This window comes from Lycorma delicatula, chromosome 5 (assembly GCF_047948215.1).
Source record: "Lycorma delicatula isolate Av1 chromosome 5, ASM4794821v1, whole genome shotgun sequence".
Lineage (NCBI taxonomy): Eukaryota > Metazoa > Arthropoda > Insecta > Hemiptera > Fulgoridae > Lycorma > Lycorma delicatula.
The window spans coordinates 163,949,781-163,974,599 of NC_134459.1; the positions used below are offsets into that span (position 1 = coordinate 163,949,781).

The 24,819-nt window shown below is 31.0% G+C and overlaps 1 protein-coding gene across 1 annotated transcript in view; it reads left to right on the forward strand.

Moving 5' to 3' along the window:
* The window catches only part of LOC142325556 (neural cell adhesion molecule 2-like), a 769,074-nt gene that overhangs the window by 318,460 nt on the left and 425,795 nt on the right, over window positions 1-24,819 (forward strand). Inside the window, exon 3 of the mRNA XM_075367446.1 lies at window positions 21,668-21,781. Within this exon, the coding sequence (XP_075223561.1) occupies window positions 21,668-21,781 (114 nt within the window). The remainder of the gene's footprint in view (window positions 1-21,667; window positions 21,782-24,819) is intronic.

The window sequence follows — 24,819 nt, forward strand, 5'->3', positions numbered from 1 at the left end:
TTTTTCGATTGGAATTTAATATAAGTTGAATAATAATAAGTTGTTCATTGAAAATCAGCCCAGCAGTGACATCAAAAAGGATAAGTTCATCTTTTGATTGTATTTTTCCGAAGATTATTTTAGTATTAACACTAAACAATTTTATTACGTAATATTTTTTAGTGCATAATTTCACTTAATCATTAGTTATATACCGTTTTCAAAAGTATAAAAAATAAAATGTTTAAAATCGGTCACATAATGAGAACAGTTCTTATTTTGTCAGATAATCATGTACATGATTTCAATTTCTTTTAAAATGTTACTTTATCTTAATTAATTCATCACGTTTACATATTCTTCTTGAAATTCATAAAATGCGTTTCAATTTTTTATAAAATCATTTATAATCATTTGTTATAAAAATGTATAAGATTATTTCCATGTTAACATTCCTGATTATTTCAACTTCTTTTTTTATAAACATGAAGAGAGTTCTGAGCTGCTAGGCCCTTCAAGAATAAATACAAGAAACCGTTATTGCAGAAGAAGAATCTTGTCATCGGAAGAAGTGTTTAATTTCCTGATGAATTCATATCGAAGATAATCAACTGGGTAGTAAGGGCCATATAGAAAAAATTAAAAAATAGTAAAACACCTGCTCCAGGATTATTTAGATATAGGACACTGTACGTATGGATAATTTTTAAAATAGTGTACTTCTGACCGATTAATTGTTGGGAAGAAAAACTTATGTAACGGGGACCCTGAAAGCAATCCGTAAAGGAAATTTAGTCTATATTATTAATAAAAGGATTTGAAGGGGAGAAATTGAGCAAGGTTACACCAAGATAGGTATCTGTGTGTTTAAGTGGTTCGACAAACGCCAGATAATAATGATTTCTTCTCAACACAGTGCACAAGTGACAACAATCAAAATCAGATCTGGAAAAGAAAGCCTCAGTATATCGCAAAATATAACTAAAGTATCGACGGAATTGATCGAGCAGATCAACTCGTGGCTCACTACCCTCTCCGGAAAGAAAATCATTGCGATAATATGCAAAAGTTGCTACTCATTTGATTATGAATAACGCGTATGTACTGTAAAGATTATGTAGGCCTAACAAGAAAATGACATTGTTAAAATTTAGGGACGTGTTATTGAAAAATTAATCTATATTAACCAACAGAATATAAGGCCGGAACTAGCAGTTTAAAGAGGAATTGGCAAGACCCAAATTCATATTACACAGCAAATGGAAAAGAATGAATCTGGTAGAAAACCACGGAGGAAATGCCAAATGTGTACTCAAAAAAAGAAGTTAGAAAAGAATCCCATTATTATTTTTCGTTGTGTCCTAATTGGAAAGAATCCAATTACTGTTATTTGTGTGACCATCGAGTTGGTCTAGTGGTGAACGTGTCTTTGTAAATCAGCTTCTTTGAAAGTCGAGAGTTCCGGCGTTCAAGTCCTAGTAAAGTCAGTTATTTTTACATGGATTTGAATATTAGATCGATGATAGCGGTGTTCTTTGGTAATTGGGTTTAAATTAACCACACATCTCATTTACACTAATACATATCATCCTCATACATCCTCCGAAGTAATACCTGATAACAATTCCCGGAAGCAAACAGGGAAAAGGAAAGGAAAGCGATTTGTTAGTCTCCTTGTTTTAAAATCTTCCATAAGTACATTTAGGCTAGTTTACATTTAGTTTAAGTTTTTTATTGTTATTATTTTATTTTTAGTATTGTATTCTGTTTAATACAGTTTATGTTATTCCTTTAAACTGCTTTTTCAGTACTGTACTGTATTATGATTAATATGATAAAATATTAACGTTTTTTTTTTATTATTAAAATAAAATTAATTAATAATTATCAATTCTGATATTTATGTTTGTATTTTACGTCCCGCCCAGTATAACAATTTACACTCTGTTTTGTTTATAAAGTTCATAATATCTAACACAATTCTATTCCTGTAGATTGTGCAGTATAAATTTAAAAAATATTGAAAATAATTATTTTGAATGCTACTTGTCATGTCCTTTGAAATAACCCATAACACGAAAATTTATATTTAAATATAAACAAGCCTATATTTTGATAAAGAATATAAATTATTTCGATGCGATAAATATTTCGTTATTTACAAATAATAGCAGACTCTATAGCGGAAGAACGGATGATATTTAGTCAAATGATGTGTTAGGTCTGCATTCTGTGGCGGGCGAGGTCACTGTGACGTCTTAAATATTTTGTCGGTTTCCGGCGAATAAAGCATTACTAAATCAAATAACTAAATCAAAACTAATAGTAGAATTGATAAAGGTCTTAAAGATGTGAATTAAAAAAAAATCAGCTTTATTGATCGGTTTCTTTATACCTCACTAGCACTGAACGTGTTAATCGTTTGAAAAATGATTCTCTCGTGGTTTTATTATTTTAAACGAGATTTTTTTTTTGTTATTTTGAAATTCATTCCAAGAAAAATTGTCAGATTAAGGAAATCAATAAAAAGTTTTGAGGTCCAATGAGGAGCACAATTTTTCTCAGTGTTGTGAATCAACGACAAACGAAATGAATAATAGACATTTTTTATAAATTAGGAATCCAGAAAATTCATTTATAAAATATAATGAGATCAAAAATGATAAAGGAATATATAATAAAAAGTTAACTTATACAAATTGTGTTAAAATTATATTTTTTTTTCTTCAATAATAGAGCGATTTTTCCTGTCAAATTCAATAAAACACGTTTGACGCCTTGTAACCAAGTTTAGTATCTTATTCCGGTACTAAATTTCTTTACAAAGGATAGGTTTAAGTTTAATATTTACCTAACTTTAGTACCAACTTTTACTCGCATTAGCTCCTACGCCTAAAGTCAAACAAAGTTTGTCTTCCCTTGTCACGATGTGAAAGGAGTTTAAACGTACCTTTACTTTATTATTCAACATACTCATCCTAACAGTGAGATGTGATTAATATCCTAATGAAACTTTTACAATATACAATAAATTCACGATTTTTTTTTTTAATTCACATGGAGTCAATTTATGACAAAAATGATTTCTGTCGTTCATATTTTATATCTTTTAATTATATCAGATTTTACTTTAGAAAAATATTTTTACATTTTTGCATCATATTGTTAATTCGTCAATCTAAAACTTATCCGATGTGAAATAATAAAAAATTTCAACAACGTGTTTATGTTTATAATAATTTGTGTTAGCCTGCTTAGAAAAAATTATAATTAACGAATAATTATTGCTATCTTCCTCATCCACACTTATTTAAAGAAAAAATGATTAACTAAATAATAAAATTAGAGCTATAGAAATTTTTTCGATAATTTTAAAGTCTGGGTTTTCGTTTGTAACATAAAAATATGTCAGACATAACGGCATTTATTTTCAATGAATTGATTTATGTAATTTGCGCTGGTTGTGTTTTTTTTTTAAACAGCCTCTTACGAGGCCACCACCGTATTGGGAAAGGGTCTCCCAATTGATTTAGTGGTGAAAGTTTGGGCAGTAATGTGAAGAATGCGAAGAAGCCGAGGTATTTGGGAGCCGGGCCAGTACCGGAGCGGAACGGTGATTACAATGCACCGGATTTAAATTTCGTTCAGTTGGCCATCTTCCGCCACGGAAGAGACTGCAGAGTTTCGCGATGGAAACATGGCAGCTGGATGGGGTTGGTTCTCGTCTGTTGCTGTTGAAAACAAGACAAACTTTCTAATTTATATATATTTGTTTCTGTAAATTAAATAACAATTAATTTAATCAACATAAACGGAAAAAAATCTGTGACAAAGTTGTAACGTTTATTTTTTTTCAGTGGAGTTAAGGAAATTGTTTTGTTTTTGATTTAGTCTTAACGTTAGATTGCATTTAAAAATAGTAGAAAAAAGATTGAATAAAACTAAACTTGGAGAAACTTTTCCTTGAAAATATAATCATTATGAATAAATTTCAGTAAACATTCAAAATAATAAAGCTTAAAAGAAATTTAAAAAAACATAAAAAGAACATTTCTGTAAATTTCAAAATTTTCCCCATTTCCCTCTAGTATGAATACACAACCATTCAGAATCCATTCAAAAAGAAAAATAAATTGAATTTTTAAAAAACCTCGAGGATGTTGATACTAGTCGAAATACGTATTACGACAAAAAAAAGATAGAAATTGGTTGGGTTAGATCATTATAATGTGATAAAAAAAATTTCTAAGGAAAACAGATAAAAATTAGGAAAACACTGTGTTAAGCCATGCGTAAAATAAATGAGTAATAAAAGTGATAGAAAACAGAGGCAATGAGATGTGGCAGTTTTAAGATATTGGGTCTGCTGAGCTAGACATTGGTCTATAAATTTCACTTCATTAATTTCGTCTTTATTAGTTTAATAAACTTCACCTTTCAATAAATTTTCCTCCACCCGAATCATAAAAATCGCGTAACTTTGAAAAAAGCTTTTAATGCTCTAGCAATATTTTCTTTTTTTACAAATTTACCCAGTCGTTAACACAATTATGTTGAAAATAATAAAAAATTAATAAAAAAATCTAAAAAATGTGATTTTACCTTTAGGAGATATTTAAAAAAATGTTTTTAACAAATACAATAGATTTAAATAAATTGAAAATAATCTGCGAAAAAAGTTTTTTCCATTCCTCCAAATTCGAAAAAAAAATTTGTCAGAAGGACATTTCTGCGTATGTATGTCGGCCTGTATTTGGTCTTATAACTCTGTACCTCGCTGACCGATTTTCTTCATACTTGGAAGACAGGTGCTAACTTTGGGGGAAAAGAATATATTAAATTTTTTTAAAAATTGGGACACTTCAGCAAAGACTTACAAAATTTGAAGGATTTTATCAAGATCACAAATTATGAAAACATTTTATTCTATTCACCCCTTCCCCAAAAAATGACTTGTAATTTTTTTTTAGCTACATTTTGCTTCAGAAAAGCAGTCAATGGGAGATTATTACAGCTATATTTTCTACTTCAATAAGCTTTCAAACCACAATAAATTTTTTTTGCCCATCCTACTTCAGTTGTTTATGGTAATAGACAATCGAGAAGTTCGTTAAAACTTCGCCGGTAAGAGTCCGTAGAACTGGACGGAACGAGGAAGTCAACGAAGGTTCTAAACATGACCTAACCTAAGTGAAATATAATAGTATAAAAAAAATTTTAAAAATAAGCGCGAAAACATTGTATTTCAGTTCAGTTAGATTTTAATAAAGAATACTTTCAAAAAATACTCGAATTTTGTTAGACAACGTTTTTTTATTTCCTGTGATGAACCGCGGGACTCAAATAAGTCACTTTTCCTCAAAAAGATGAGTTTACGAATCGCGCCGCTAGGTAGCAGTAGTTGATAATACTAGGTAGCATACAAAAAGTTGATAATGTACTTGAAATAACAAAATTTAAAAGAAAACATACTGCAGCTTGTTTTAATAGTAAATGCTCTTATGTCAATGAATGTACTGAAGTGAACAATTTTTCAATTCCCATTACTTCATTAAAAAAAATAATTAATTTACAAGAGATTATAGCTGCTAATAAAACACAAAAAAAAACACGAACAGTAGGAAAGCATTGCAAATGTGGCAACAAAGATTCATTACATAAAACAGATATAAATTCGAACGGTAAAATTAAAATTCCAAAATTAGAACTATTTGAATTAATGATGGGTAAATAAAAAAAGTTCATTTAATAATAATAATATATAAAGTGTGTCCACGGATACGATAAAAATCGAGTGTTACATTTACATAGTAATAACTGCAATATTACATCAGGTATCTTCGATTCGTAAATGTCATCATACTAGTTTTATTAAAAGAAAGGAAAAATATGGTAGGGAGTGAATGATATTTATGACTATCGACAAAAAAAAAATGTAGAGAAATTAAAAAAAAATGTATATTTGTTTGTTCTAGAAAGGCTATAAATTTTAATAATAAATCCATAAGAAAACAATCAGAAATTTATAACAAAATAAAAGAATAATCCAACAAAATGCAGTGATATCCACAAAAAATTAAAATGAAATTGTAAACAGTACGGTAAGAGTCGAGTAGATATCATTTCTTTTGTCAAAAAACAAAAATTTCTGTAGTATAAATAAAACTGTTTTTAACAAAACGATACTGATAACATAAAAGGTAAGATACTACGTTTCTATTATCAAAATCAGATAATAATTTACAATTTTGTTTAAAAAAAATATAAATGTTAAATATATGTAATAGAAAATAGATATACAATAATAGATAATAAACAATATTTCAGAGTTCCGTATACTAAGCAAAAATAGAAAAAATTGTTACCAAATTATTATTGGCCCGATTTCATTTATTAAACCACGAATAATCATAAGAATTGTATTATTTTTATAAATGCGATATGTATTACATATAAATGAAATCGGACCGGTAATACGTTTTTTCTATTCTTTGCTTATTATATGGAACACTTAAACACTGTTTTTATCTATTATTGTCTATCTAATGTCTATTACTTGTATTTTTTTTTAAGAAAATTCTAAATTAACAACAGTTTTATATAATAGAAATCTAGTGTCTTTCGTTTTCTGATATCGAAAAAAAATTTTGTTTTTTGAGCGGAAGAAATATCTTCTTTTTTTTTTTTTTTTTTTTTTTTTTTTTTCTCTCAGCTCCCCTGGGCCGGACCGACTAGTTGGTATTACGCCGCCCAGGGGAGTGTCTTTAAACTCAAATAGGCCTCCCCACCTACCGGCTATATACCGGCAAGGCAGGTCGGCCTACCGGTTAGCTCTTTTTGAGAGTTCTTTATCAATATTGACCCCTTGGAGACCCAAAAGGGCAATACTAATACACCACGCCAGACCCAGTTCGCCGCGACGCGGTACCGGGTATTCAGTGTGCTCTTGCCTGACTGTTACCCGTGGAGTCCTTGGTGGCTCATCAGTGCCAACACACCGCAGCATGCTGGACCTCACCAGCAAGGCTGTCCACCCAGTCCTATTCTAGCCAACACCTTGTCTTCTCTCATCGGAGTATTTCTGTAGAACAACTTGTCTAACAAAACTAGCAAAATTATTCCAGTTTGACTCGCTTCTTAGCATGTAGTCTATTGTTGTCTCTGGAGTTATACCTGTGAGTGCCTTACTATGTCTAAGTGTGTCCCACCTATTGCACTCAAAAAAGGTGTGCTCAGCATCATCTATCTCGTTGCAGTAGTTGCAAATTGGCTCTTCTCTCTTGCCTATTTTGTGCAGGTAGTTATTGAAGGAACCATGTCCTGTAAAAAACTGCGATAGGTGATGATCAACCTCACCAAATCTTCTCGACAGCTTGATGTTGGGGATGAGGGTTCTCGTCCATCGACCCACAGCTTCCTGTGACCATCGTTCCTGCCAGATATTATAAACGGCATCCCTGACCTCTTGTTCTGGCTTGCCTTGTGCCCTCTCCACCCTCTTTTTTGCGATTAGGTCAATAGGAGGTGTACCCGATAACACGCACAGGGCGGCATAGGACACTGTCCTGTATGCGGACACAACACCTAGGAGCACACACCTGTGCGTCCTCGCCAGTCTCTCTTTGTTGCGCCTGATGGCGATAGAGCGCCACCAGGCCGGAACGGCATACATAAGCGAAGACACGACGGTGGTCGCCAGTAAACGGCGCTTTGAGGCCCGAGGGGCATTCTGCGATGACATAATGATGTTTAGACTTTTTATCATCCTTTCTGCCTTGTTGCATACATTGACTATGTGCTCGGTGTATCTACCGTTTTTCTGGAGGATAACTCCTAAGTACTTGATGTTATTCGCTTCTTCTATAGTATGACCGTTGATGGAAATATTGAACGGTTCTATCACTCTTCTACCCGTAAAGGCAATACACCGGCATTTTTCCGTAGACAGTTACAGACCCCTGGACCTCAACCACTCCTGTATAGTGTCGATGGCCGCATACACCCATCGTTTTTTCTATTCTTTGCTTATTATATGGAACACTTAAACACTATTTTTATCTGTTATTTTATATCTAATGTCTATTACTTGTATTTTTTTTAAAGAAAATTCTAAATTAATAACAGTTTTATATAATAGAAATCTAGTGTCTTTCCTTTTCTGATATCGAAAAAAAAGTTTGTTTTTTGAGCGGAAGAAATGATATCTGCGAGACTCTTTCCGTACGGTTTACAATTTCATTGCAATTTTATTGGATATCACTGCGTTTTGTTAGAATAATCTTTTATTTTTTTTATGAATTACTGATTGTTATCCTATGGTTTATTATTAAAATTTATTGCTTGCTTTCTAGAGTAAATATACATTTTTTGGAATTTCACGGCCAATTTTTTTGTTGTTAGCCATACCATATTTTTCCTTTCTTTTAATAAAACTAGTATAATGACCTTCACGAATCGAAGATCTGTGATATAATATTGCACTTATTACTTTGTAAGTGTAACCCTCGATTTTTATCGTTAAATTCCATTTTACAAATCGAATTTATTTCTGTGTTATTTATTCATTTTTTAATAAAACTAGTATAATCTCTTGTAAACTAATATTTTTATTTTTTTTTTTAAACAAATGATGGGAATTAAAAAAATTGTTTCATCTTCAGTACTTCCATTTACATAAGAGCATTTAGTATTAAAACAAGCTGTAGTATACTTTCTTTTAAATTTTATTATTTCAAGTACATTATCAAGTTTTTGTACGCTACCTAGTACTATAAATACTGTTATCTAGCTGCGCGATTCATAAAGGTACATTAAAACAATGATTGAAATGACATATTGGAGTCCCGAATCCCGCACTTCATCAAATGGAAAAAAAGGTTGTCTAACAAAATTCGAAGTATTTTTTATTACAAATCTAATAGAACTGAGCAGATTAATAGTAGAATGAAGATTAAAGAAAAACAAACCAACATACTTGGCGTTTATAGACCTAGAAAAGGCATTCGATAACGTAGATTGGAATAAAATGTTCAGCATTTTAAAAAAATTAGGTTTCAAATACAGAGATAGAAGAACAATTGCTAAAATGTACAGGAACCAAACAGCAACAGTAACAATTGAAGAACATAAGAAAGAAGATGCTACGATTTGCTGATGATATAGTAATTCTAGCCGAGAGTAAAAAGGATTTAGAAGAAACAATGAACGGCATAGATGAAGTCCTACGCAAGAACTATCGCATGAAAATAAACAAGAACAAAACAAAAGTACTGAAATGTAGTAGAAATAACAAAGATGGACCACTGAATGTGAAAATAGGAGGAGAAAAGATTATGGAGGTAGAAGAATTTTGTTATTTGGGAAATAGAATTACTAAAGATGGACGAAGCAGGAGCGATATAAAATGCCGAATAGCACAAGATAAACGAGCCTTCAGTAAGAAATATAATTTGTTTACGTCAAAAATTAATTTAAATGTCAGGAAAAGATTTTTGAAAGTGTATGTTTGGAGTGTCACTTTATATGGAAGCGAAACTTGGACGATCGGAGTATCTGAGAAGAAAAGAAGCTTTTGAAATGCGGTGCTATTGGAGAATGTTACAAATCAGATGGGTGGATAAAGTGACAAATGAAGAGGTATTGCGGCAAATAGATGAAGAAAGAAGCATTTGGAAAAATATAGTTAAAAGAAGAGACCGACTTATAGGCCACATACTAAGGCATCCTGGAATAGTGGCTTTGATATTGGAAGGACAGGTAGAAGGAAAAAATTGTGTAGACAGGCCACGTTTGGAATATGTAAAACAAATTGATAGGGATGTAGGATGTAGAGGGTATACTGAAATGAAAAAACTAGCACTAGATAGGGAATCTTGGAGAGCTGCATCAAACCAGTCAAATGACTGAAGACAAAAAAAAAAGAACTGAAAAAGATGTTTTCATTTTTTTTTTTTCATTTTACTGTTAACATTTCAGTTAGGTTATCACTGTTAGGTTAGGTTATCACTGTCATTTTCATTTCACTGTGAGGTTAGGTCATGTTTAGAACTGTAAACGTAGTCCGTTGACTTCGTCGCCTCTTACAGACGAAGTTCTAAAGAACTCCGTGATTTAAGTGCGTATCATAAAATTATAAATAAATATTTTTACATAAAAATGTAAAAATAAATCCTACTTTTGGTTATTGTTTTTTAATAAAAATGAATTATTTTACCATAAACATGCAAGTAGAACTTAAAATGACTGAATTAGCCAGAAAGTGTTGTTAAAAAACTAATTCCACAACTTGAATGCAGTAACTGGTAAAGATAAACAATTCATAATCGGCTTTTTTGGTAATAAAATAAATATTGTTACACATAAAAAACATTAATGAAAATCTGGAATTTGGTTGTTTAAAATTTATATATATATATATATATATATATATATATAGTACAACAATCGATAACAATTTTCTTTGTAAAAAAGTTATTACAGGATGATGTTTTTCTTTTACAACGTATTTTTTCCCTTTAGAATAGGTGTATTAATCTATTTCTTTGCCCTACCTACCCAGTCTTTAATACAGAGATACATGTAAAGTAACCGAGATACAAAAAGAACTAATCAGGTTTACTTTCTCCCAGAATTATGATGCTCAATCAATAATCAATCCCGTTGGTGAACAGAGTGAGTTAGCGACAATTATCACGTGAATTTTGATATAGCGAACCCATTATATATAATTATGATTTTTATATTTTAACTTAAATATAAAAAAACTCCATGGCTAAGTGCTAGCGTATCAGTCTTTTATGATCTTGTATACATCGGGAAATAAGAAAAAGAAGGTTCCGGTTTGAATCCCGGTCAGACATGGCGTTTTTCATATCCTAAACAATGTCCATCCGCTTATGAGGTTTAAGATTATATGGTAAATATATTACAAAATCTTATTTTAATTATAAACATTGATAGTGCATTATAAACGAAAATAAGAATAGATGTATTTTAAACATATTTTATATAAAATATTTTACGGTAATTCTATACAATATGGTATAATCATACATATTCGTAATATTTTCTTATTTGAAACAAATATCTCTCAACATATTACTATTGGACTCTCATCAGTTAATACAAATTCTGATTTGTTATTATTTTTAAGCCCAGAACTTCAGTTCATTTCTTTATTAGATTTTGGGTATAAGCTGTGCTACAATAAAAGCGACAAAATTACTTTTGCAAAATAATATATAAATTATTTCGCACCTGAAATTATTGAAATAAAATGCTTAGTTAAATACATGGTCACTGAATTTAAATTGTAGGCTGTGTGTATTTAAATTACTACAAGTAAATAGTATCAAGTTTCTAAAAGCAATTCGAATAGCTTTATACAGCCGAACGGTTTTAATGGATTTGCATTTAGCAAACATTTAAGTTGTGTGTGTGTGTGTATATATATATATATATATATGTGTGTGTGTGTGTGTGTTTTAACTGTATATAACTATCTATTATACGTATGATACCCATCTATGGCTGATAGCAGAAGAGTATTATTCTATTATACCACTGGTTAAAGTGAGGTGGTTAGTGAATTGAGTCGTATCATTTAGAGCAATCAATCACCTAGGAGATATCTAAACGTAATCTCTTCTATACACTAGAGCGTGTGGTGTACCGTACCACCACAAAACAGTATGGTCTGCTCCTTAACATTATACAGTAACCAGAATCTATACAGTTCACAATGATTAGATTTTTTGAAGATAATGCCAAATAAAGTAAAAGTTAATATCAAATTATACTGTATTACTTGTTTAAAAAATATTATACGTTTGACGCACATAGTGTAATTTATACTTTTATAAAAAGTCGAATATTTTTTTTTTTTTTATATTTTGCAGCTTTTTGTAATACAACGTATGTTTCTCTTAGCAATATTTTTATAAAGATAATTCGACTCATTTTTACAAATCGTTGTCAATCTTTATATTTTATAACCTAGAATACATTCAGTGTTTAAATGATATCCTTATCATAAAGATTTTTACGGCTACACTCATTTGAAAAAAAACAACAGAAAAAGAGCCCTGGAGTTCGTTCTTGACCAAAATCGGTTTCTATTCTGTTTTTTTATTTCACATTTTATAAAAAAATAAAATCATTTATTAAAAAAAATGAAAGTCTGTGTAACACAAAAGACTGAAAACTGACTGGGAAAGTCAAAGATAAGTAAAAGTGTTATGCAGATGTAAGAAACAATAACAAGTATGGAAAATGAAGAAACAAAAGAGGTAACTGTCGGTGGAGTACCACAATATCTTGCATGTCACAAATACGCTTTATTATATATAGAGGATTTTATTTTAATCGCCTCAGGTGATTTCCTCGTAAAATACGCATGCAAAAAAAATACCTTCACAAAAGTTACTCAGATTGGAGGGGGGACCTCATTGCGACCTTGGATTTTACCTTGACTTGACCTTTTACCGTTATTTCAAGGTTACCACAATTTTTTCAGATGGAATGATCTATTTTTGATCCCACCAAAAAAAAAAAAAAAATAGAATTTTTTACATTGGCATATGTCACATACGACCCCGAATCATTTTTGAAGGTCATACGGCTAACCATCAGAGATAGGGTTATACGAATGACAATCATTTTTATGCTCTTCCGCATTATTTGCGAGATAAATGTCCTGGAATACAAATATTCCAGGAATATTATATGACCTTCAAAAACGTGTAACTCGTATATCACTATCTCCGTATGACACTATTACCCGTATAATACTATTTCTGATGGTAGCCAGTGATCTTCAAAAAAATGTCCAAGATCACATGGATTACTGCATATTACAACGTTAAAGTTTCTGCTCGTTACAATTGGTGGGGTCAAAAATAGGTCATTCCGTTTGAAAAAAGTCGTGTTAACCTGGAAACAAGGTCAAGGTCACCACCAGGTGTACCCCGTCAATCTTTTTCTTTAGGTAATTTTTTATATTGTGCCTAGTTTACGAGAAAATCGCCTGGGGTCATTAAAATCAAACACTATATATATATATATATATATATATATATATATACGAGGGTAAGTAAATTATTATCCGCAATGTAGTTATAAATTTTATTGCAATACAAATAGGAAACTTAAATGTACGTCATTTTTCAACATAGTCCCCTTGCATTTCAAGGCACTTGGTCCATCGTTGCACAAGCTTCCAGATGCCCTTATAAAAGAAGGTTTTCCGTTGAGCTGCGAGCCAAGAATGAACCGCTTCTTTCACTGTTGCGTCTGAAGTAAATCGACGGCCCCTTAATGTCTCTGAGTGCACCAAACAAGTGGTAGTCAGAAGGGGAAAGAACAGGACTATACGGAGGACGAGCCGGTACTTCAAAGTTGAGTTTCTGGAGCGTTTCAGCAGTGCGGGCAGCAGTATGTGGACGGGCATTGTCGTACAACAACTCAACTTTCGACAGCAGTCCTCGGCGTTTGCTTCCAATCGCAGGCTTCAGCTCGGCAATAAGCATCTCACTGTAACGCGCACTGTTTATTGTTGTGCCCCTTTCCTCTCATAATGTTCCAGTGCTGGGCCTTATGAGTCCCAAAAAACCGTAAGCATCAATTTTCCTGAGAATGGTTGGGTCTTGAACTTTTTTTTTGCAGGGCGTATTTTGATGTTTCCATTCCATACTCTACCGTTTACTCTCCGGCTTGTAATGATGGATCCGTGTTTCGTCACCGGTGATGATTCTGTCTAAGAAGATGGTCCCGTTCGTTACCATAGCGATCCAAATATTTTGGCAGATATCCAAGCGCGTTTGTTTATGCGACTGAGTTGTTTTGGGACCCATCTTGCACAGACTTTATGAAACCCAAGTCTGTTGTGGATTATTTCGTAGGCAGAACAATGACTAACTTGCAGACGATGTGCCACTTCATCGATAGTTACTCGTCTGTCTAAGAAAACCATGTCACGTGCACGCTCAATCTTTTCCTCATTTGTGGGGTAAACGGTCGTCCGGATCCTTCGTCGTACGTAACACTTATGCGACTATTTTTGAATTTTTCAAAATTTTCAAAATTTTTCAAAATTTACACTCCGTTGCGGCAAAACACTGTTCGCGTACTGTACCGAAAGTCTTCAATGAATTTCGGACCCTGATACACCTTCCGACCACAAAAAACGGATCGCTGAACGTTGCTCTTCTATGGTGCAAACAGAAAGCGGAGCAGCCATGGTTAACGGCATGGCAGCTATAATGGAACTAACCTAGCAGCATCAAACCTGCACAGACATGACAACAATTAAACCACGCATGCCTTATCTATGCAACACGATAGTACTACCAACATAAACAAAAATACAACTAAATTGCGGATAATAATTGTCTTACCTTTGTGTATATATATATATATATATATATATATATATATATATTGTTTAAAAAATTTAGATTGGACGTACTTTGAGAAAGGACTGCTTTCAGAGAAGAATCATTGAAGAAATAAGAGGAAAAGAATAATACATTGCGAGCATTTGAGAAGCAGTTATATTCAATTAAAGGAAGATAATGCACAAGCCAAAGATAGCTAAAGAACTAGTAAGCATACGTTTAGAATAAAGAAGAAAGAAGTTAAAAAATAATTTTTCTGAAGATTGCTATTTTCACCTTCTGTATGAGGATGTTACACAAAATACAATAAAAAAAATTTATGGAACGTTTTATAACTCTCTAGTTTCAAATGGATTACGGCTTCCCCGATCTGAAGTCAATAGATTTTTATATCTGTGATCGTTCATTTCTATAAAATCAAATCTGTAATAAATAAGTATATCATGTGTAATAATATATCAAATAACAATTACTTGAAATTTAAACATTAAAGGATTAAAAAGTAACAGAAAATAAATAAATTGTTATATTTACAATAGCAATAATAAAAGCAATTTTGTGTTTAGATATAGCTAGAACTTCCTTAATTATTATCAAATTTTGATGAATCAATTAGTTAAAAATTGTCGTAAATTAAAATTAATTAATTAAAAGACGTTAAAATTAACTCTTTTATGTAGATTTCATAAAACCCACCGGGTTGGTCTAGTGGTTAACGCGTCTTCCTAAATCAGCTGATTTGGAAAGTCGAGAGTTACAGCGTTCAAGTCCTAGTAAAGCCAGTTATTTTTACACGGATTTGAATACTAGATCGTGGATACCGGTGTTCTTTGGTGGTTGGGTTTCAATTAATCACACATCTCAGGAATGGTCGAACTGAGACTGTACAAGACTACACTTCATTCACACTCATACATATCATCCTCTGAAGAATTATCTAAACGGTAGTTACCGGAGGCTAAACTGGAAAAGAAAGGTAGATTTCATAAGAAAGCTACCTATTGTAACGGGTACCATAATTCGACTTCCATATCTTCGCGTTTCACATGTGAAACGCGAAGACCGAAAACCACCGTCAGTTCAAAAATTTATGTATACATTTATATATATATATATATTTTTATTTATATCACTCACTTTCTTGTGGATACGATAACTTCCGTAATTTTGTGCAAATCAATTTCAAATTGATACATAAAATATAACGTCTCAAAATCTCGGTCGAGCTCGTTAATGAGCAAAATCGGTCAATGCGGGGTGGCTTTTTTGAAAAAAAAAATATCGCTATAACTTTCTTATTAAATAAAATATCGAATCGTTTAAAGTTCCTACTATTCTTTGAATAAGGGCCTAAAACTTAAGTAAGTAACGATTTGTAATATCGCCAACGATTGGCCCAGGGGTTGGAAAAAATGGGGTTGCGAAGACCAAAATCATCATTTTTAGTTAATAGGCACAGTATCGAATCGGTTTAGAGTGGTCTTTAGTCCTCTAAACATTATCTAAAACAATTTTTGATATGACCAACCCTTACGGCAAGGGATGACCAAAATGTTGCTGGAATTGTAAGAAGATGAGGCTTGTCATATGCTAAACATGTGAAACTTTTTTCACACGCAATCATTGTCGTGTTGAATAATTTTGCAGTTTTTCTTAACTTTAAGGTATAAATCTTTTTTATCCCTTACTCAGCACCGGTGAAATCTACCTTCGCCTTTCGGTGTGCCGAAAGGTTTTTTTCAGAACAGGAATTCGTTAACTTGTTATTGAAATTATTTCCGAGTTGATGAACTATGAAGAATTTTTCAATAGTTTACGTTTAAATGAACTGAGAATTAAGTCCAAAACATAGTTGCAGTCATTATATATACTACTGGATCTGTATGTTTCGCCCAACGTTATATTATAAATCAATACATTTTTTTTTTGTCTTCAGTCACTCGACTGGTTTGATGCAGCTCTCCAAGATTCCCTATCTAGTGTTAATCGTTTTATTTCGGTATACCACCTACATCCTACATGCCGAAAAATTGTTTTCTTTAAATTTTTCTAACCTAACAACCTTTTTTAGACTTCTAACATTCCACGCTTTGACTCGTAGAATATTTTTTAATCTTCTGGTGACCCCTTCCTTATTAGTCCCCACACCTGGAGATCCGAACTGGGCACTAGTTTACCTCTGGAATATTTTACCAAGGAAGGTGCCTCTATCATTGCTATATGAATATGCAGAGAGCAACATTTTTTTGGAAAAAAAGCAACTGTAGTTTTCCATTGCTTTCAGCTGCGCAGTACTCAGAGGAGTGATGTTGATATGGACGTTTAAGTCGTCCTGACCTACGCCCTTAATAACTACTGAAAGAGCTGCTGTCCTCTTTCAGGAATCATTCCTTAGTCTCGCTCTCAACAGATACCTCTCCGATATGTTTGCACTTTCGGTCCAGCTACTGTGTATCACTGAGCACTTAAGCTCCCTCACCGACGGGAAGGTCTCATGATTCACAGAGGGAGCATTACATTATAAATCTGTACTATTATATATTAAGAGGAAGAGGGTTTTTTTTGTTCGGGATAAACAAAAAACTACCCAATCTATCGTTACTAAATTTTTACCCATGTTTCTTGACATAACTGAGAAGATTTTTGGATATATTTAATTTCGAAAAATGTGTATAATATATATATATATATATATATATATATATAATCGTATATATAATGTAGTAGTTGAAATTTTCCGGTTGAAGTACAAACTTTAATGAATTGTGAACTGTTAGTGTCTATCACTGTGTGACCTGGATTTGAACTATGATTATGAATATTTAAAAATCAGTTTCTAAATTTTGAGTTTTATTCCAAGTTTCAAGGGTTAAAATTGATTTTTGAAACCCTGTTATTTTTTTCAATTTCTTTGTGACAAATGAAAAAAATCATTTTGATTTTTGGTGAGAGTAATCTTCTTGTCGATAAACCAATTTCTAGACTTTTGAAATACGAACTTGAAATGAAAAAGGGGATGAAGAAAGGTAAAAACACTTTTGAACAGAGATTGTAAGTTTTCCAATTCCTACTATAGTAAAAGAAATATTCAGTAGATTTGGGCTTGCAAATACTTTTTAGATAAATATTTAAATCCAATTTTAGGGATTTTTTTTAAGCGCGTGTGAAGGAATACGGCGCTGTGGCTGAAACCACAGCCAATGCCACCGTTACTGTATGTGTGACCGGCTGCACCTGCCTCCGCTTACTTGACTACTAAACATAAAATAAAAGGGTTGACCGCTACGTGAAATGCAAGTAACCATATAGCATGAGCGAAACTGCGACGGGAGCTAGTTAAATACTCTTCTCTTTTAGAGTAAATTATTAATTTTTTTATATAGCAATCGATTATTTGTTTTTAACGAACCTCTTTTTACCTATTTAAACTATGCGATTTATGAAGTATTTTTATGGTTTTTTGACGTTTCGTGAAAGCAGAGTTATCGATTAAGAATTCAGTAAAAGGTTTTTTAAAAATTAACATAATAATATATTTAAAATAAAATGTGTATGGCGTTTTTCTAAACTAAGAGTTTGTCCTTGAAATTAAAATAACGTAGATATTTTTCTAATTGTTTAACTGACATCGCTATAATTTACAGCCTGATTATATAAGTTTTAACATATAAAATATATTACGAATTGAATCCTCTTAAAGTGAATTCCCATTTAAATGTAATCTGTATCTGTTCTGTAATCTCATATTTTGTTTTTAATCAGTAAATATACAAATAACATTGTGGTTGGAGAACATAAAATGTAAGATCTTTTCATCCGTACACTGAAGCATTTACATCAGTTACAGTCATTTATATTTTGTTTATATAGTTATATTTTAACATTATAATCTCCTTTGTCCGATTAAAACAACCAACTTCTACTATTCTTAGTGTAGTATTATTTGTTTTAGGTCAATTTTTTTTTATAAACAAATTTTTATTATATAGATGGATAGTAACCAAAATTTCATACACTTCAACATGTAAAGTATTCTAATACATTTAAAAGAATATTCCCTGAATTTACTGGGTAAATTTATTATCTGCTATCTTGAAGGAATCGGACAAAAATCAAAAACTATTAAATTTAAACGATTAAATTTTTTAAAAAAATCAAATTTGTTAAATAAGATTTTTTTATTTTTTAATTCCTTGAAATGGAAAAAAATTACCTTAAAATGGAAAACAGTGCTAAAATGCATTCCGTTTTAGTACGTTTGGAAAATTATAATAAACAGTTTCTTCTTGAGTAATTTGTAATCAAAATTTTACGACCATTCCTTCAATCGTTTTTTGTATAAAATTTTATCATTTTTTAAGATTAGATCTTTAACAAGGATAGCTCTAAGTAATAAATTTAAAGAAATCTGCCAGGAAATAGAAGAGACCGTTTCAGAAATAAAGAAACGGTTCCTTCAAAATTGATTTAAATTGTATTAGTTGAATGTTTTTTTTTAAACATCCATTACAATTGGAAAGTACCTGTGGTATCCACTTGCAATTTTTTTTGTACTTGTAAAACAGGATACTTAAAACAGATAAAACATTGTGCAACACTTGCATGTATTACCCGAAATACTTATTAGAGAACTTTAGATAATTCTTATTATGTATTACGAATATCAGATCGTATCAATTATACAGTATATGTCCACAGATATCCCGGATGTGTTGGCCAATTGTAAAGGACTTTGCCGTTCCATGATTCAAAACAATAAAATAAGTAAAAATGTTTATATGGATAAATGCCCTATCTTTCACTTTACTTTTGTCTGCCATTTTATTTGTTTCTATAAAAATTGATATCTTACAATTGGATTGACTAATAATGCATGGAATTATATATTTTTAATTCAATTAGTGAAGGAAATGAAAACTTGTCCGAAACTGTCAATTGCATAATTTTTCAGATGTACAATTTCAGCCACATTTCAGTTGTTTATTAACCGATTTGGACAAATGAAGTGAAAAAAAAATATATGTGTGCTTAAGACCGCACGGCCCGAATTGAAAACTTGTATGCGATCGCAATCGTTTCGAATTAATATATGTAGCATATAATGTTTAATTCAATAGCCACTTTAACCTTTGACCCCTAGAACCAATTTGAACACGTGTTTTCCACGATTATCCCGTGTTTGAAGTTAAATTTTCACGCTGAAAGAGTGGATTTACTGCAAAATACGTAGTAAAGGTTTGAGATGCCCCCAAAATTACAACAAAAAAAAACAAAGAAGTTGGCTATTGAACCTCCACATCTCTTTTCATGGGTTTGACAAACCCATTTCGCGAGCGAAATTCGCCCCCGCAAAATTGCAAGACCAAAATATTTCATGTAAAGTACTTTTTTAACAATAAACAGCAATCTTTACCGATAATATTTTCAAGGTAAATGATTTTTTAATGCATATAAATTAGGTGTTGAAAATCTTCACATATGTTCCAAATTCAATAAAAAAATATTATAATATGTTACACTTACACTGAATTTAACAATTTTTTTTTTTTTTTGTTATGAGTGATAGAGAGGGAGAATTATTTTCAATCACCGGCAGTTTTTTCTCCCACCTCCCGTATTCTTCTATTACATATTATACTATACTCAAATATGTGTATACATATATTCTCCCTCTATGCCTTTTTCTCTTTCATATACATATGCTTAGCCTCTTGCATTACGTTACAAATTTTGATTACGAGTCTGCGATTTTTTTTCCCATTTTCCCATGTAATTTGTATGTACAAAAAATTCTGACACAATACGCCTAAAGAAGTTTTCACAACAAAAATGAACCTATCATGTTGATTACAATAACAGACTTAAAGGTTTATCTAATAAAACATAATTCGATAAAACTTTACGGAGTTGTTAATGATTAAATGCTGCACTGAAGAATTTTCAAACTGTAACAAAATTCCAGATATATTTTATAGATGTGTACATGTATTCCAAATTTCATCTAAATATCTTATTCCTTTCTTATGATATACATTTTTATTAAAAAAATATAAGTTGTAGAGGTCGAAGCGAGATATGCCATTTGTCTCCATGAACTTGTTATGTTTATTCTCTTAACCTTACTTAATTCATTTTAAGTTTGGTCAACAGCTACCCGGACACCCTGGTATGTCACCCTATTCTAAAGTATATTAATTTTTTTACCAGTAATCTTCAGGAATGTCAAAAAAACGCATAACTGTAGAACTTTACTTAATTTTGTGTAAAATTGGCATTAATCACTACAATATGTATTCCGGTGATAATAAAAGAAAGAATCTAGGATATTCTAACTAAATTAAAATGCATTATTCACTGTACAACTCAAGTACGTTATCAAATATTTTAAACCGTAATACCGTTTCAATAAATAGTACTCGAGAAATAATTTTTTAATGTTCATGAAAATGTTAGTGATTCTTTATTTTTAAATAACTTATAAATAATTTTACAAGCTAAATAAGTGAATAACTTCTCAAGCTAAAATATTGTTACATTACGATTAAGCGTTTGATTTACCTGAATTAATAGAATTTAGTGTCTTCTGTAGTAAAATTTAATTGTAGTAAAGGTTAGATAAGTGTGACGTCATCGATGTTTAGATGTAATTTACTGTAATGAAAGGAAAATACGTTTGTACCACAATGATAATAATGTGCTGTTTAATATCGAATAATTCCACGGAAACATCGGCAAACTGGGCCATTATAATGAAATAAAATATATTTTAGTTAATATTATGGTATTGTAAATTTATAATTGTTGTGTTAAAAAAAAATTATCTTGTAGAAATTTATATGTAAAGGGCTTAAAGATTCTTCTGAAATACAATTTTTATTATTTAGCAAAGTAGTTTGAATTTTCTTTCGGATTTATTATTAAATATATGTAAAATTTAATTTTAATAATAGAGGTATGATTTTAATAGATATGACTTAAGTGAATAGATATCTTAATAGATATTCTCAGTGGGAATATCTTGAAAAAGACATGAAACTAGCGGAGCCTATAAGAAACTGACATGTGTTGTTCAGTGTGGAAGTATTGCAAATGAAATACATTTCAGATGGATATTACATACTTAATATTTAATCTGCAGTGATAATTATTATGAGTAAGAAAATCGGTAGTATGAAGAAATAATTTACAGATTTCTTCTTATTATAAAACTATTTAAATTTTATTGATAATTTTTATTTGCAAATATATGTTTTATAGATTTTATTAATAACAATTTTTTTATTTTGTTTTTTTAGTTCCACCAAGAAAATTAACTCTTCTGGAATCAAATGGTGGTAGTCTCCAGCGTAAAGTTGTCGGACCTGTAACAGAAGGATCCGGTTTGCAATTGACGTGCATTGCTATTGGAGGTTAGAAAAGTTATTTTATTTTAAGGTTATTTTTATATTATTAAAATAATCAATACAAAGTGTACTCGAATTTGTTTGAAGAAATACTATTATGGTGAATAATATTTAATCTTATTATTAAAAATTATTATAATTAAATTGTTATAATTTTGTATTATTACTTGGAATAATAATATATAACAAAATGGATTTCCCAGTAAACAGTCGTTAAGTTTTCTTATCTTTTTACTTTGGAATCAGTTATTGCAGAAACCTTTATTTTTTGATTTGGTAAATACAGTACATTTTAAGCTTGTCTGGTTTTAATGACTGTATACATTAGTTGAACAGTCATTACGATTTCACTCTTTAGAATTACTTTTACTTAAACTACAACAATTTTATTGAATACAAGGATAAACCGTATTCTGTGTAGGATAAATGAGATTTTAACGATCCAGTTCAAAATATCTATAATAATCAGTATTTCTTTATTTTATAATCGGTATTTATTAAAATCAATTTTTATTTATTTAATAAATAATTTATTTCTCTAATAACATTAAATATTGTAAGGAATTTTTTGTCGCTATTTATTTTTTACTTCCTTGTACGAAGTAAAGGACGTAAAAGATCGCGAAAAATTTCGGTTTTCAGAATTCAACGGAGAATCCATTTTGACCACCCTGAATCCATTTTGACTAGTTTCGGCGTGACGTCTGTATGTACGTACGTATTTATCTCGCATAACTCAAAAACGATTAACCGTAGATTGTTGAAATTTTGTATTTAGGACTGTTGTTACATCTAATTGTGTATCTCCCCTTTTTATTACAATCGACTGAACCAAAAGTGTCCAAAAATTAAAAAAAAAATTGGATTTTAGCCTTTTTCTTAAGTGCAGTAATAAGTCGTCATTGAAAGCTTTTTAACGATGTATCATAAGTGGTACTTATATTCATTAGTTCCAGAGTTATAGCCAGATTAAATTTTAATTAATGAAATATTGGGATCTTATAAGGAGAAGGGATCATACATGGGAATCGGTTCGATCCCTTTTTTAACTGTTTTTTTTTTTTTTTTTTTTTTTTATTTAAATATATTAATTTATATTATTAACCTATATAAATGAAATATATTACACATTAAATTATTAACCTCTGATTGTAAAAAAACATTTTTACGAGTATTAATAATTCAATAACTACAAAAAAAATCATAAAAAAATATCAGAAGTTACTAATGAAATAGAGTTTTATATACCTTTCATTAAAAAAAAAAACTTGTATATATGTAATTGGTGTACAAGAAAATCATGTGGTGTCCACATCAGATTTTTTTTAAATAATCGATAAATGAATTCTTTATCTTCAGATGTATAAATGATATCGCTTGTTGTAGTATATTTAAGGCATAAAAAACTATAGTAACAAGATATCGACCTCGAAATACTAGCGATTCTCGAAATATCACAGATATTTAATACAATACCAAAATTAAATAAGAAAAGTCAAGAGGTAATTTATTACTTGTCAGTTGCATTCTTAATTTAGCCGAGTATATATTAGTAGTAGTATAATAATTTAGCCGAGTATACGAAACTCTATAGAATTCGGTTATATTTATCACAAGTGACATATTAATTATATTCATGACAAATAATGGTTTTACATCCTTTGTCGCTTACATGATTTCCATGTATCACAGCCAGAAGATTAGGAAATAAATTTTATAGCATTTAATCACTTATGAATAATTTAATTATTATAGTATTGGTTTCTGTTGTATACTTACATACACAGTTTTTATACAGTTAAAATTGATTGATTGATTTGTAGCCAACAAATCCTATTTCTTTAATCCTTAATTCGATCACTAGGCAATAAATTTTGGCATATGGGTTGTTGTTACTTAGCTAAATGAAAAACAGGAAAAACTGATTTCTTGAAGCCTTAAAATTAATGAAATTCGTCTGCGGTATTGAAATATCGATAGAAAAATTCCTAATACTTTCCAGATTATTGGTTGGGTTTATGGTTGACAATACGACTATAAAAAAAAAGGCTATTGCGAAACCAAAAGGAAGCCAAAGTCTAATATGTACTGTAGGGTATAATAAATAATTCATTATTGTAACGGATGATTCACATAAAACTCATTCCCTTTATATATTAATTGTAGCAATAACGGTATTAATTGAATTTTAAATGCACAGTATCTTTGAATGTTCAGCGCTAATGTTCTCTGAAACATTAGACTGAAAATGTTCTCCGTCCATCTTAAGTCCCAGCTAAGCACGTCGTTCTGTGTCCTGGAACATTTCCTTATTAATACCGTTAATTATGCGAGTAGTAATCTGTTTCAAATCAATAAAGCCCGAGAGCGGATGAAGTCTACTTTTGCCTTCAAATAACCCTCAAAGAAACAAATCTGACTTTTTAAATCAAGTGATCTCGACGGCCACACGTTCCTGAAGTTGATGTGATCATCAAAGAAATGTTCGATCAAAGCCTTGGACTTCCGTGACGAATGGATATGAGCTCCATTCTGTTGAAAGTAACGTTGATGTAGTTAAATTTCATCCAGTCATTCAACGAATTCAATAAAAATGTTACAGTATTCCAGGTGTTTACAGTTATTTTAAAAGTATTGGACCGACTCTTCTGTGCTGACACTATTCCGACTTTCAATCGATCCATAGGCTATTCTTGAATGGCGGATGTTATGGGGCCAGTTGTAGTCGCTTTTTTGTTTTTGCTTCATCTAAATTTCACATAACTGTTAGTATTTGCAACCAAGATCGCTTGGAATCGGTAAAACTACTTCGTACTTGTAACCTCATCAGGTTCTAAAAATTCATGAAAAGCCATCATTTTAAACGCTCTTAGCTAAGTCTTCTTCGCAGCTCCTTGACTCTAGTAGTAGGAGAGTCCGCTCTCGTACGGTAAATGCCTTAATGACTTACCAGGGAATCACAGGAATCTCACCTGTACATTTGCGGTTATCTCCAGCAGTTTAGACGAACGATATTTCCCAGTTGTTTCCAATTTAAAATCTAT